Source organism: Dipteris shenzhenensis, chromosome 15 (assembly GCF_047967505.1).
Source record: "Dipteris shenzhenensis isolate YYH24624 ecotype China chromosome 15, Dip_SZ_1.0, whole genome shotgun sequence".
In the NCBI taxonomy this organism is placed as follows: Eukaryota; Viridiplantae; Streptophyta; class Polypodiopsida; order Gleicheniales; family Dipteridaceae; genus Dipteris; species Dipteris shenzhenensis.
In genome coordinates this window covers 47,709,422-47,723,604 of record NC_141610.1, presented here as the reverse complement: position 1 = coordinate 47,723,604, position 14,183 = coordinate 47,709,422, and the positions used below count along the sequence as shown (strand labels likewise).

The 14,183-nt window shown below is 45.7% G+C and overlaps 1 protein-coding gene across 1 annotated transcript; it reads right to left on the bottom strand.

Annotated features, from left to right (window-relative positions):
* Positions 1-10,860: 10,860 nt before the first annotated feature.
* Positions 10,861-13,636, bottom strand: LOC147893913 (LIM domain-containing protein WLIM2a-like). The gene is made up of 6 exons (XM_087385540.1): positions 13,472-13,636; positions 12,912-13,066; positions 12,642-12,741; positions 12,469-12,500; positions 12,278-12,367; positions 10,861-12,114 (listed from the first exon to the last, which is right to left on the bottom strand). Exons 2-6 carry the CDS (start codon positions 13,044-13,046, stop codon positions 11,911-11,913), a joined length of 561 nt encoding a protein of 186 aa, XP_087241666.1. The 5' UTR covers positions 13,047-13,066; positions 13,472-13,636; the 3' UTR covers positions 10,861-11,910.
* Positions 13,637-14,183: the final 547 nt, after the last annotated feature.

The following is a 14,183-nucleotide window of genomic DNA, read 5'->3' as shown; positions in this document are numbered from 1 at the left end:
TCCTTTGTTGTCCTGCATGACCGGATGTGTGGAATAATGATTTCCTTGCATGATAAAGTAATACAAGAATGTGCATTTGCATCTCTTGCATCCCATATTGTTTGTTCCTGAGTTGGAGGAGTAGCAACATGGGTGCTAAAGGATAAAGCATCAGGAGGAGTCCCCCTTGTAGAGGGACCAGCATTAGGGGCAGCAACTGTAGCATTGGCTCGCCTCAGATCATGGCCTCACATCAATCCCAGAAACAATGTTCCAAAAATTTCTTGCAACAAGAATATGTTTCATTAGATAAGACCACATCGGATAGTTGGTGCCATCCAACTTATCATCTTCACGAAGAATGCCAAATAAATCATGATTGTTGCCAGCCATTGCAAATAGGACAAGTCAAAATGCACTAACCAAGTGATCCAAAAAATAGCCTCAAGGCTTACAACTGCAAAAAATAGGATTTGTTGTCCACAAAATGACTGCACAAGTGCAAGTGTCAGTTTTGGCAAAAGCCCCAATTCTTGAAGAGGGCAAATATGCCAAAGAGAGGGCAAATGTGGAAAAGCCCCAAATTAAGCTGCAACTTTGCAAATATGACCAAATGTCCTACAATTTCTTGCCAATTTCAATGCTCCTACATGCAAGGTCCGTCAAATTCCCAAAATTGACTGTACCAAGTCAATGTCACTGTAAATTGCAACAAAACTGACAAAAGCCCCAATTTCTAGAAGGGCAAAAATATCAAATTGGGGCAAATGACCAAAAGCCCCAAATTTTGCTGAAATATAGCAAAGGTGACAAAATGTCCTTGCAAATGCCAATGCAATGTCTGCTAAAATGCCAAAAATAGACTACCCAAAATGGCAAATGTCTAAAATCTCACTCAAAATGAGTGGATAAATACCTGCAAATCTACCAAATACCTTTTCTCCTAAAAATCGTAGCCCAAATGCGAAAGCCCCAAATTTGGGGGAGATGGGGAAGAAACTGGGGCAAATTGAAGAAAAACCCCAAATCTGCAAATTTGTCTGCAAATTTTTCAAAAGCCCCAAATTGATATGCAAATCTGATCAAGTCTGCCCCAAAATTTTGGTTGAATCACAGCCAAAATCCCAAATGCACCTGCACACTTTGAAATCTGTAAAGAAGACCTATGCACCACGAAACTTGCAAAGAGAAGATCTGCAAGAGATCCTTGTACTCCAAGCAAGGAAAGCCACTATACGACTATACGTAAAACGAATTCTAGATACAGACGTGGATACAGGAAGCGCAAGCGCAAAAGTATGATCACTGTACTGTATGACGTTCTTGACTGTATGAATGAATTTGAAAGGGGCGGGTTGTTTGCAGGTATGATCGTGCATGTGGGAGCTTCTACCAGCAAGTACAAAATGCGTACATGTGGGAAGAAGCACATCAATGTAGGTACAAGATTGCATACACTATACAAGTGGAGTTTCGCACACGTTCAGCAAAACAACACAAGGTTGTACGACGGAGCTATCCGCATGACGACAAACCAACAGTGAGTTGTGCGATTGAAGTCTGTACAGCTGTATGATAAAGCGTGGTACATGTGTACCTATACGGCTGTACGATGGAGCATAGCGTAGGTGTATGACTGAAGCAACGGATGTGGGAGCTTGGAGTATTGAGCTAAGCAAGGCTTAGGAGCTTGGCAAGGCTCTGATACCACTGTAGGGTCAAAGTATGGAGAGAAGCAAAGTACAAGGACACTGCAAGCAAAGATGAAAGCTGACTCACTAGGATAATGAAAAGAAAGCAAGTATAAAGTACATGAAAGAGACCCTAGGACTAAGTGTCCTATGTGGCATAAAAGGCACTAGAACACTGAAGTGCCTATAACTATGCCTACAAGGCACATACCAAGGCCCATAGGGCATCAATACGACTGGGAGAAGATGGCCTACAGAAACCCATCTAGGAAGCCATAGGCTTCCTTTCCAGTTACCCTTTCCAAAACATGTTCCGTGAATGGCAAGGGGTAGTGGTCACGTCTAGTGGCAGTGTTAACCTTTTTCAAATCCACTCATTCTCTAATATTTTCATTTTTCTTTAGGACTATCATGATAGGTGATACCCAGTCTGTATGCTCAATCTCATAGATCAATCCTACATCTATGAGATTCTGGATTTCCTCCCTCACTCTGAGTGGGTACTTGGGATTCATAGGGTAGGGGCGTTGACATACCAGCCTAGCATCGTTTAGCATGGGGATCATGTGCTACACTACTTCAGCTAGCACCCCTTTCATGTCGGTGTATTTCTAAGCCATGCATTCCTTGTACTCTTTTAGGAGAGCTATAAAAGCATTCTCCTCGTTGGGGGTGAGATCATCGGCGATGAATATGGGTTGGGGGACCTACCCTTCCTAGGCTAGGTTTACCTCCTTGACCGGGGCTAGCCCATCGTACCCTTGGGAGCATCCATCTTCTCGAGATCTCTTGGCTTGTTGGTATAAGATCTTGCGATCCTCAAGCATGTAGGCCTTGTAATGGGCTGGTACCTGTCGTAGGTCCTTTTCTTCAACCTCCTCCTTTATTTTGGTAGGAGAAGTGGTCCTTTTGGCCTTAGCCGAGCTTTTGGATACAAGGAGTTTCGAACCTGAAGGGGGCTCTTCCAATGAGCTTATAGAGCCGACGAGAGGTTATCTTACTCGCCCTGGCTCCCCAATTGGAGGAGAACTCATGGTGAGCAGCTGTGGCACCTACGTATGATAGCCAGTGGAAATTTTATTTTACCCTTATGGCTCCCTTGCTTACCTCTCAGGGTTTGAGCATGTTAAACATTCTTAGGGGGACCACCGAGGTCAGACCCTCGAGCTCTGGGGTGGTGACCCTATTCTCTCCGGGACATCTATGTTGGGGCTAAGATGTGCATCCACTTCTAAGAGAATTCCGGGAAGAGGTGCATACTAGAATTCATCATCCTCCCTTTCATCCTCTTCCTTGTCACAGGGCTAGAATAGCTTCATGGATGTGGTTTGGGTGGAGGTATCGGATTCTGTGGCGGCAAAATGGTGTCCTAACAATGGGTGGGCCTTGTAGGTGTGCAAGTCCACTCGCATGATTTACTCCTCATGCTGCAAGTAGATGTTATCAGTACGCCAATCATGTACGATCTCGGACATTCATAAGAAGGGTCTGCCTAGGATAGCTTCATATCCTAGTTGCCAAGTGAAGTCCATGACTACGAACCTAACAGGGTACGTAAATCCAAATACCATAATATTTATGCCAGTAAGCACTCCCAAGGGCTCTGTAGTTCCACCATCGACTAACTTTACTACCATATGGGTTTGCTCGAGTGCAGGCTTTCCCCACTTTACCCAACATTCCTTGGTACAGACACTCACTCCCACTCCCCCATCCAGGATGGCAGCAACCTTTTGGTGTTGATAGATTATGGGGATAGCAGCATTCATGTCATCACCCTTGTAGTATTGGCCTAGCTTGTGATGGGAACCTTGGGTAGGTTCTACCCCTTTTCCAGTGATGATTGGTTGGGCTTAGGGCTAGCAGGGCCTGGGGGAAAGAGCGGTCTATTCATCCAATCGGATAGATCGCGCCACAGGATGGGATTTCCTCTTAGTAGGGAGGCGATCGGCATTTTTACCTGTGTTGATAGGAAGGCATCCAACGCGACACTATCACACGATTCTCATGAAGACTCTCCTTCCATGGATAACAGGTCCTCGAAACCGTAAAGGTCTCCTTCCTCTTGCAGGTTTTGCAGGACTGGGTCTTCCTGGAACATTTTCTGCATCAGATCCGGAGCTTCTGACTGATTGAAGCTGAAATGTTTCTCTTCCTCCACCTTTTTCGGCACCTTGAACAATTTCGCTCCTCGGTGGCCCATTAGGTGAGTTTCCTCATTGCCTTGCCTAATGCCTCGGCTTGCATCCTTGCGTGATGACTTTTAGGAGCACCGCGGTGGCCACTTGGCCTTGTTTGATGCTAAGAAGGTGAAGGCTGGTGCTCTTTGGCAGGATGATTGGGGTTGTCGGTCTTCTCATGGGCAGTCCTTGAACAGATGCTTGATCCCACACCCCACACACAAGGGTGTGGGGTTGGTCATGGGTGGAGTGGCGGGGGTATGACCCCTGTAGGGACAATCGTTCAAGAAATGTGGCCCCTAGCACTTGAAGGAGGACACCGGAGGGTTCAAAGTACCTCGGTAGGGGCATTCACTTGCTCTGTGGGGGCCCTGGCAGGTGTAACATTGGAGCGGGGGCCCTCGAGCGATTGAGTTTAGGTCTCTCGCCCTTGAGTTCATGGGAGTGGTCTAGAATACGGGGACCTACTGATCATCTAGCAAGAGGTAGTTGCTTAGGGTTGCCACTTCCTTCCTCGTAGGGGTAGTAGTCATGAGGTCCGTGATCTAGATCCGCGCCATTTGGGCACTTCCTCTACTAACACTTGATTGACCGAAGCTATACGAGGTAGTGGAGGTTGAGGGCCCAATATGGGTGGTGGTAACAGAGTTGGTTGAGCTCTGTACTGGCTTGAACTAGCCAAAGGACCACCTTGCATGTTCATCGGGGCTAGGTGGAGCCGTTAGGGCTGATGGGGGTCTCATTTGATACATGGGTTGGGGAAGGGACCTCGAAAATCAACATTGAGAGGTATCGTGGTTTCCCACCTATGGCAGTGCACACAGTAGAGTGCCGGCCTTGCCCTCAGGCAGCACGGACACTCATTGGAGGGATGGTTGCCATTGCATACCCCACACCAGACGTTGTCTCTCCGTGGAAACAAGTGGGGGTTGCTTAGTGCCTCCTTAATGGTTCCTGTCCTCCACTACTGGCCTAGCTGATTTAGCAAATTGGAGGCCAGCTCACTCATATCCAGGCCATTAGGCGGTTGTGCAGCTTCGGGTCTGCCAATTTGATGAAGAAGTGGGGCAACATTCGTTCGTCACTCATCCACGCGGGCATTGAGGTGCTTGATCCTGGCAATGTAATCCCTAAGGGATACATTGTCATTCTACTTTACCTCATACAACTGGTTAATTGGGCTCCATTTATGGCCGCTAGGGGCGAACCCCACAATCAAGGCCTTTCTCAATGTCTCCCAGTTGACTTTCTCTTTTGGGGTGAGAGCCCTATACCATTGGCCTGCTTTTCCATCCAAGCTTAGACCAAACGCATTGGCCATTTCTAAGTCCCCAAGACCACCAAAAGCTTTGCAAATTTTCTCAAATTGCTCAACGTGGGAGACGGGGTCTCCTTCTCCAAGGAATCGGGTCATTAACTTGGAGATAGCTATGGGTCGGCTCCTCGAGGGTTCGCAACCCCTGCGGGAAACACTAGGGCAAGTGGAGGTGGTGTGGCCCCCCTTCCTAGGGTGTTCACAAGGATGCGCATTGCCTCATCAATTAACACTATTTGAGCAACTGGTGGTGGCAGTGTCACTATGGGCCTGACGGGACACAGGGTTGGCCTTACTGGCCCTGGTGGTGGTATCCACGTAGTTGTTGGTATCAACATTGCAACGGATGTGCCAAGTCCCACATTCATTGGTGCAATAGGTATGGATGGAAACGGACGTACTCCCAAAGGAGGTGGGTCCTGGGACATGGGACGGTGGTTCCATGCAATGGTTGATAAGGTGGAAACTTGGGGGTCCCATAGTTCATGAAAGTTGGTGGCACATAGGTTGTTGAGGGTTCATAAGGTGCCCCTCCTTGGAAGCCTCTCGCATCCCCTCGGCTAGGATCTTACCCTCGGAATTCCCTCATCCATGGATCTTCATCATCCATGCGTTCCCATTGGGGAGGTCTTGCAAAGAAGGAGGGTCTTGGGTTTGGGGTCTTGGGTTTGCGAAGGTGGTTTCCATACCGGTCTATGGTTTGGGAGCTGGATGTTGCTGACCTTCCCTTCCTGCAGACATGTCAGGGTGAAGGGGTTCTCCATGTCTGCTGGCTCTATCCAGCCTAAGCATCCAAATATGTTGGAGAACGTACCTCTTAGCCTGGATGCAACCAAAGGTGTGGGAGAGTTGGGAGAGGCCACACTAGTGAATGGGGCTTCGGAAGCCCTTGGTCAAGGGCCTATTACCGAGTGGGGGCTAGGAATCGAGCTTCTAAATCTCCATCTAGGGCGAAAGGTGGGTTGAGCGTAGCTCGAAGCACTATCTTCCGGCACTGGATCTTTGGACAAAATTCTCTCAGACCTCTAACTAGGCACACTCAAGCTGAACTGTAGTTCTAGAATTTTTATATTTTGGACTACCCCAGAGGTAACCCAACGGTTGTAGGGATAGCTCTATGGCGACGAGCGTAAGGATAGGTCATCGCATAGGGCGGTGGGATAGCAGTAGTGCAACGGGTGGCGTAATAGGCATAATGCGCCAGTCGGCAAAATAGATCATGCCACGCGGGATAAGAAGCAGATGATATCCCCACAGACATAGGGATAAGTTTAAGACAATAGTCGAAGGGATAATGGGATCGACAGGATACTGATCAACGCGCCGATCGGTGGAATATTTATGGCAACAGGCATGGGGATAGAGAATAGCGACAATGGGCGGCATGATAGGCATAATGCAACAGTCAGCGTAATAGCAGTAGAGCGGCGAGCGTGGGGATGGGCTTACCGTGCCGATTGACGGAATAATTAGATCGACGAGATTCGAATATGGCCACGGACGTGGGGGTGGGCTTATCGCGTCCATCGACAAATTAACGATATAGCAACAATCACAGGGGTGTTTGGACATCATACACTCCTTAGCAATCTTACAACCTAGGTTCCTATCAACTCAAAACACTAAAAAGCATGAAAAACAAGCTTCAAATGATCCAAAATGACAGCTTTCCTAACTTTTCCATCCAAAACTCTCACATCTTCACTCTTTCTTCTCCTACAACTCCACTAACAAAGCTCCAAGTTAAGCTTGAAGCCTTGTGCAATGGGTAGATAACGAAGGAAGACAAGTGCAATGCAAAAGCATACCTTCATTCCCTGACAGCAGCGCCAAAAACGTGTATGTCTCGACAGTGCTTACGTGTCCTAGGGATGTTGAAGAGATGCTGATGGAGCCTCCACTCCAAGCTACTCCTTGTGAGAGCAATGCAAGGCATGAGCCGCCATCCACAAGTGTCACTCAAGCGGCCTTTGAATTGTTGCAATGTGTTTCCACGAGAGAAAGAGGGAAGGGGGAGAGGGGAGAAGGTGAACGAAAGAGGAGAGTGAAGGGGGATGGAGTGGCAAACACAAGGGCACTATAATGCAAATAAGGGAACACCCAAAACACTCTTGGAAGAGAAGAGGGAGCTTGTATTCAAACTTGTGCAAACAACAATGAAGACCAAAGTCAACCCCTTGGCCTTTTATACATGTCACCTTTTGAAGGGATGGCCAACCCTTTTCCTTTTAGCACTCTTCCTCTCTTTACAATAACAAGCTCTTGGGCCCATAGGGTGCCAAGGCATATTGCTATTCTTTCCATCTCTCCCTACTAGCAGAAATAGCACTTGTGTTAACCATATAAGAGCAATTGGGACAAGCCTGGCATTAGGAGGTGTTTCTAACCGGCCCCCAAATAGCGCTTATGTTAGCCTCACGCGTCCAAGGCTTATGCTATTTGGGGCTCAAACTCCCTGAGCGCCCTCAAGCCTTAAGCCATTTGTGGTTCATGAGGCTCAAAACCTAGAGTGGCGAAGCTTAACTTCCGCGAGACACTTAACTGCAGCTTGCAACTGGAACATATGTGGCAGCTGGAACCTATAACTCGGTAGCTGCTGGAACATACAATCTGTGCATGTTGCTTGCAAGCTTTGACCATGGGGTATTTGGGGCTCAAACTCCCTGAGCTTGTACTGTACTCTTTCCATGGCTGTAACCATTGAAGTAAATCATGAAGCCTAATCACCTCTAATCACTGATTACCCTGCATTCGGCGACTGTACTATGTGGATGTTAACAGAGGTCAAAGTGCTTCTTATTTCTGAAAGGGAAATGTGAACCAAGCCCAAGGAGAAGGAATCCATGACATAGACACATTAGATGGGCTAGCTCCATCCAAGGTTTGTGCATCCAAAAGTGGAAACATTCTCCTATCCAACATGCAATGGTTTGTGGTAGATGATAAAATTTCCCCTTGACTCTTTTGTGAATGGTGTAGTGGATTCCTAGCATGCTTTGACATCAATGATAATACCTTTCTCATGGTATCATGATAACGAAGAGAAGTTGGAGTACTTCATCATTCAATTGGCAGTGCTAGCTAATGTTTTTGTGAAATCTCCTTTGAAGGATGGGAGCGCACCATCAAGGAAGCTGATCCTAGCACTTGCTATAATCATGGAGTACTTGGACACTTCCAATATGATTGGCCCACTTTTCCCATCTCCTAAAACATGTACATATTGCCCACACACACTTTTCTCAGTGCCAACATTGGCCGCTTCTTGGAAGCCCCCCTCCCACTCTTGCCTTCTTGGAATGATTTCGGTCAGTTTCTTCAAACCTTTTGGAACCTCATCTTGATTGTAATGCATTGGATTGATTTCATCCTGTCCAGTTTTAGGCTTCTAATTAATTGATTCATGCGACGCTCCGCTTTTTTATCAATTCATTTGGACTATAATCTGATTTTAATGCTATAGGTTATGGTTTTGGAGTATTCATTTATTGCTTTGGAATGTTGTAGATTGTGGTTCTTGAGCATTAATGCATCGCTTTGAAACCTTAAGCATTGAAAAGCATTTGGTTGCCTTGACCAGCCCTTATGGACCATCGTGGCCTTTTGAATTTAAGCCAACATATCAAAACATTTGTTTTTTCATCAGATCTCTGACAATGGTTGCTTAGTTTGCGTTCCAGGAAACTGTAACATTCAATGTGTTCCCCTTAACATAACCTTCAAATGAATTTGGGAAATTGTGTTATTACATACGCGATAAGAATTTGTGGTTTTCTTGCATTGTGGTAGCCGTGTCTCCAAATTGATGGTCTTTTCGGCATCTTAAGCTTATTGTTTTTATCTTTCTCTTCTTCTAGGAAACACACAGTTCTATACCATCGTTGCTATACTATGCAAGTTGCACATAAGAAAGTGTGTCTACCCTTGAACGAAAAAGTCTATACCTTAAGGCTAGAAAGACTAAACAACACCACCTACCAATATATAATTATCTCTTCTCTATATCTCTATCTTAATATTTCTTATTTTGGGAGGTTGCACTGAAAGGGAAATGCCATGTGGCACCCGAGCCTTGCGACTTCTCTTATAAAGATAAAGGGCAACACCTACCACTATATAATCATCTCTTCTCTAGATCTCTATCTCTATATTCCTTATTTGTGAGGTTGCACTCAAAGGGCATTGCCATGTTGTAGAGATGAGTAACTAGCCAAGGCAGTTGATACATCACCCATTAAATTATTTCTATCAATAGCAAGCCAATGCTTTGTTCATCATACCAAGCTCCTATGGAATGGATTTAGAGAGCTTTCGAGTTGAGATGAAGCTATGTAAAGGCCAGGCAGTTTCCCTAGATCATAGAGATATCCCCCATTAGTCTATTACTCCATGAGTAATAGACCAATGGGGAAAATCCACAAAGCTTTGGTGGGAGAAAAGATCTCTAAGCCCTTTGAGTTCACCGAGCTTTGGTAGGAGGTTGTTGAAAAGATTTTTGCATCATTCATCATACTAGGATTTAATCTTCATCAGTACATTGTCTACTAAAATAAAGCAAGGGTCCAACGAGAGAGAGAGAGAGAGAGTTTATACACAATTGGCTCACAATTAGTTTTCACCATCAAGTCATTTGCTATGTGATTGTGTATGTATGTACGTACGTTATATGAAATTACCACATAAAATATACATGTGTAAAACACACACACACAAACACATGCATGTACATGTGTGTGTGTGTGTGTGTGTGTGTGTGTGTGAGCTTTTAGGAAGAGAAATAAGTGTTAAACCACTTCTTCAATAATCATAGTTGCCTCCGAACATTACTTCGAATTCCCTTAGCTTTTTCATCATATGATTACAAGCCTTGACCATTTAGTGTTTCATATTACAAAAGGCTTCCAAGGGAAGGGTATTTAAGAGGATGTTCCTTCCCTAAAGACTTCCAACAACTGTATTCAAAGATTGCTAAACAACCATATTCAAAGATTGCTAGAGTTAGGTTATGATAAGCTTTTAGTAAGTGGTTGAAGTCCCTTCCAAGTTTTTATCCCCTTCTTCAAACATCCCATTTTTTGATGTAGATGCTAATTGAAAGTTACCGTCTTAAGCTAATTGATGTAGATGCTAATTGAAAGTTACCTAGGATCCCAACCTTGATACCCAATGAAGTGGGTCTCTAACCCATCATAGACCGGTCATGCTACTTGTATTTGTGTATGGAGAGTGGATTTCATGCACCTCATTATGAGAACTTGTGTATGGAGAGTGGATCTCATGCACCTCATTATGAGAACCTCCGAGGGACCATGTGACCCAACTCAACAAGAGATTAATGTGATAGATTGTCTTTTTTGTTGAGAAGTTTGACCTAAATTAAAAATTAACAAGAGATTAATGTGATAGGTTGTTGGATTAGTAGAGATTTGCTAAGCAGCAAACGAGAAGGCATTGAAGGGCCCGCGTTATGAGTTATAAAGAGTAATAATGAGGGATGGATGGGCCATGAACCCAAAAACGGATCCGAGGGTGGATAAGCATTAAAGTAAAGTGGTCAATGGAGGAAAGGAGAATGGTGATAGTGGCATGTAAGTGCAATAGGGAGGCTAAACTTGAGAGTAAAGACGGAAATGATGAGGGAGGGAGGGAAGCGGGAGGGGACCAGCGAAGTGACGCAAAGGCAGATGTGGGTGGGCCGTGGATGAATAGCTTTTGGAAAATGAGGGTCAGGCCATTGCTTCAAGCTAACGCACACTGCACAGCCCATCAAATCAACCTCTGCACATTTTGTATTCCCACCCTGCTTTTGAACGTCGCAAACGTTGGCCACGCGTTTTCCTTTTCAACACACTCCTCCTTTGTCAGCTTGCTTAGTCCTGAAAGACTAGCTAGCTGGCCAGCATTTTGCAGCCAATCCTACTGTGATCTGTTTGTTTACGGAGAGAAAAGAGGGAGGGGAGAAGTCGGTAAAGTTTTGCACCTTAACAAAAAGCTTTCTGTCCTTGCTGCCCACTCTTTATCTTTATCGTTTTTGGGAATTTCATCACTGTTCTTTAGTTTTGCACACACAAAAGCTTTGCTTTGCCACGTTTTGCATTCCTCGCACAAAGGCATGTACTTTGCTCATCCCCAAGTGGGTGGCCATTGCGTCCAGACACAAAACCGATAACCAATGCACATACACTTTTTCCTAAAGCCAACTTGGATCTCGCATCCCCCTTTTCTTGCCACAAGCTTTTCTTGTAATCACTTCCACATTCCTCAGACAGCAATTTGCAGCTAGCCGATCCGTTTGTTAAAAAGCATATACAAAATTCTTATTCAAGCAAAAAATCTACTGAATTCGTAGAGCTCTGTCCTTCCCGAAATGGACAAGCTATTGTTCAAACAAGTTATGGCTGCTTACTGAATACTTAGACAAAAGTGAGAGCTTCCTATCTTGCTTTTGCCCCTTTTCCATGGTTGACAACGAAGCTGCCACCCATGCGAAACAAGTTTTTCTTGCGCTAATTACAACGGGAGTATTTTGCAAACAAAACGGTCGCATAAGTTCCTCAGGCCGGAGCAAAGAAAGAAAATATTTTTCTTTCTACATTTCGCCATACTTCGATACCTCGGAAATCCTGTAATCTGTGACGCCTTACACGCAAATACCACAAGAACTATATGCAACCCACACATCCTCAATTCGAGGCAGAAAATCGAGCTGACTGTCCTAAGCGAGAGGATAACGGGCCAACCTCCGTCAAATATCTGTGTGCCCAGCCGGTTTCACGGCAGGGATCTTCACAAGTTGACTGTAGTTTCCTTTCTCCTTGAACAGCTGCGAAAAATGGTGCTTGCAATACAATCTTCCTTCTAGAGCTGCATAGTTCGAGGGACTGATGAAGCATCCTCCATGTAAACATTTGAAGCACGACTTGTGATAAGATACGCCCTCCACGCTCACCTGTATGACAAGTTTAGGATAAATTATATGATCGAAGAAACACTGACCAACGTGTGAGAGGAAAATTTGTGACTTTGAGACCTAGACCTAACCCTCCTAATCTTCCAATTTTAGGTATTAATTCCGACATAAGCTTTGATACTATCTTCCAAGATTCGTCTACCTTTTCCAAAGGGTAAACCGTCTTGCCGCAAGAAATGCACTTATCCTGAGTGCCAGAAAAGAAAGACGACGCCTTGGTGGGAGTTTTTTGCTGAAATATCCACACGGAGGTTCTTTGAGTTAGTGGAGTTCGCCTTGATCTAGGAGAAGACAAAAACTCTGTATTACTAAAGGCAAGAGCTGACGGTATACCAGTTCATTCTCGACCTTGTGGATCGGCTTTGCTGCGGTCAAACAAAACAGAGTAAGATGCGATCGACCGAGCTCTCTCCCTCTCCTTACGTGCATTCATACCATAAATTGCGCAGTCAGAACTAGTCTGGACTCTGGAGATCGCTAAAGATCTCGCATGATACGGATCTTACTTGCTTCGAAGCTTTTGTCGAAGCTCCCGGTCAACTTGAAAAGCTGCTCAAAATGAGGTTTACAATATGGCACTCCCTCGAAAGACGAATAGTCGCTTAACTGCACAAGACTAGAAATGAGACCTAGCAAATCTACAAGAACAAAATTGATTTGAGAGGTTAACAATGGAAGAACGATGCGAGATGAAGCTGTACGAACTCGGTGCTTTGGGAAGCCGATGCAGGGAAAAAATGCACGTGGAACTATGGCCGTACGGAACGCAGACATACCTTCAGCGTCCTTTTGCAGTGATGGCACCGGAAACAGGCCTGATGGTAAACCACGCCGTCGGCCGTGAGTTGATCTACAAGGTAGACAGTTTTCTCGCAGGCCTTACATTTCTGCTGCGTGCCGGAGAAGGCCATGGTGCGGATCCAGTCCCCTGCTGATGGAAAACGAGGCGAAAGGAGTCAATCGCAATGGCAGGTAAGCAAAATCTTTCCAGGCAAAAGCAGAGGGCGTGGATTCGTCTATTAAATGAGTGCTGGAAAGAAATTTGTCCGAAATTTGCTGCTGAAAATAAATTTGTCCGAGTTAAAGGGACATTGCTGCTAAAAAAGAAATCTGTCCGAGTCTAAGGGACATGTTTCGAAACAGAAGGGGGGGCGGAACGGGAGAGTTTTGAGCTGATACTCCGAAAATGAGCATGAGATGGTCATATTCCTGGCAAAAACTTGATCGGAAAGGGCTGATCGTCTGAGATGCGAGGTGGAAGGAAGCAAGGTCGCGAAAGCGAAGGGAGAATTCGAAAGGAAGAGGGAATGAAAGCAAGAAGGGAGAGAGGAGATACCTGAGGGAAGCCGAGGGAGGGAGGCTGGGAGGGGAGCGAATTGTGGGGGGATGGAAGGACGAGACGGAGAAGGAGAAGAAGATGGAGACGGAGGGGGGGGAAGAAAAAACGGGTGGAGGAGAGAGGGGACCTTGGATACTCTTTTTGTTTGTGATTGGGGCGTGTTGTAGTAAGAAGAGGGGGGGGGGGGGGGGCGGGGGCGCTGGTGCGCATCATAAAACAGGCTGCCAAAAGAGAAAAAGAAAAAAGCGTGAACGTGCGCAACAGAGCCACTTGAACCTATCCCCCTGGTCCCCCCAACCCACGTTCGCCACGTGTACAGCTCACCCCTCCCTTTTCTGCCTTTTTCTCTTGCCCCCCCCCCCCCCCCTTGGGTGAGTTGCAAGCTACCCCTCTCCTTTTCCAACGTACCTCCCCTCTCTCTCTCTCTCTCTCTCATTAGAGCTCCCCTTTTACCATGGGCATCATACACTAGTGGAGAGTCCTCACCGCACCATTGCTTGCAGGACGACAAGGATCTCCTCTCAACAAGAGGATCACCAACTTGTCACTGCTTCAGACAATTCTCAACAACTGCACTGTGTGTCATGCCATGCACAAAATGGAAACTGCAACTCACCTCCAAGGCATCTGTACCATCTACGACAAAAGTTCCAAAAATCAACCTCATATGTGTTCTTACCCAACAACGATAAATCCAAAAAGTCATTAC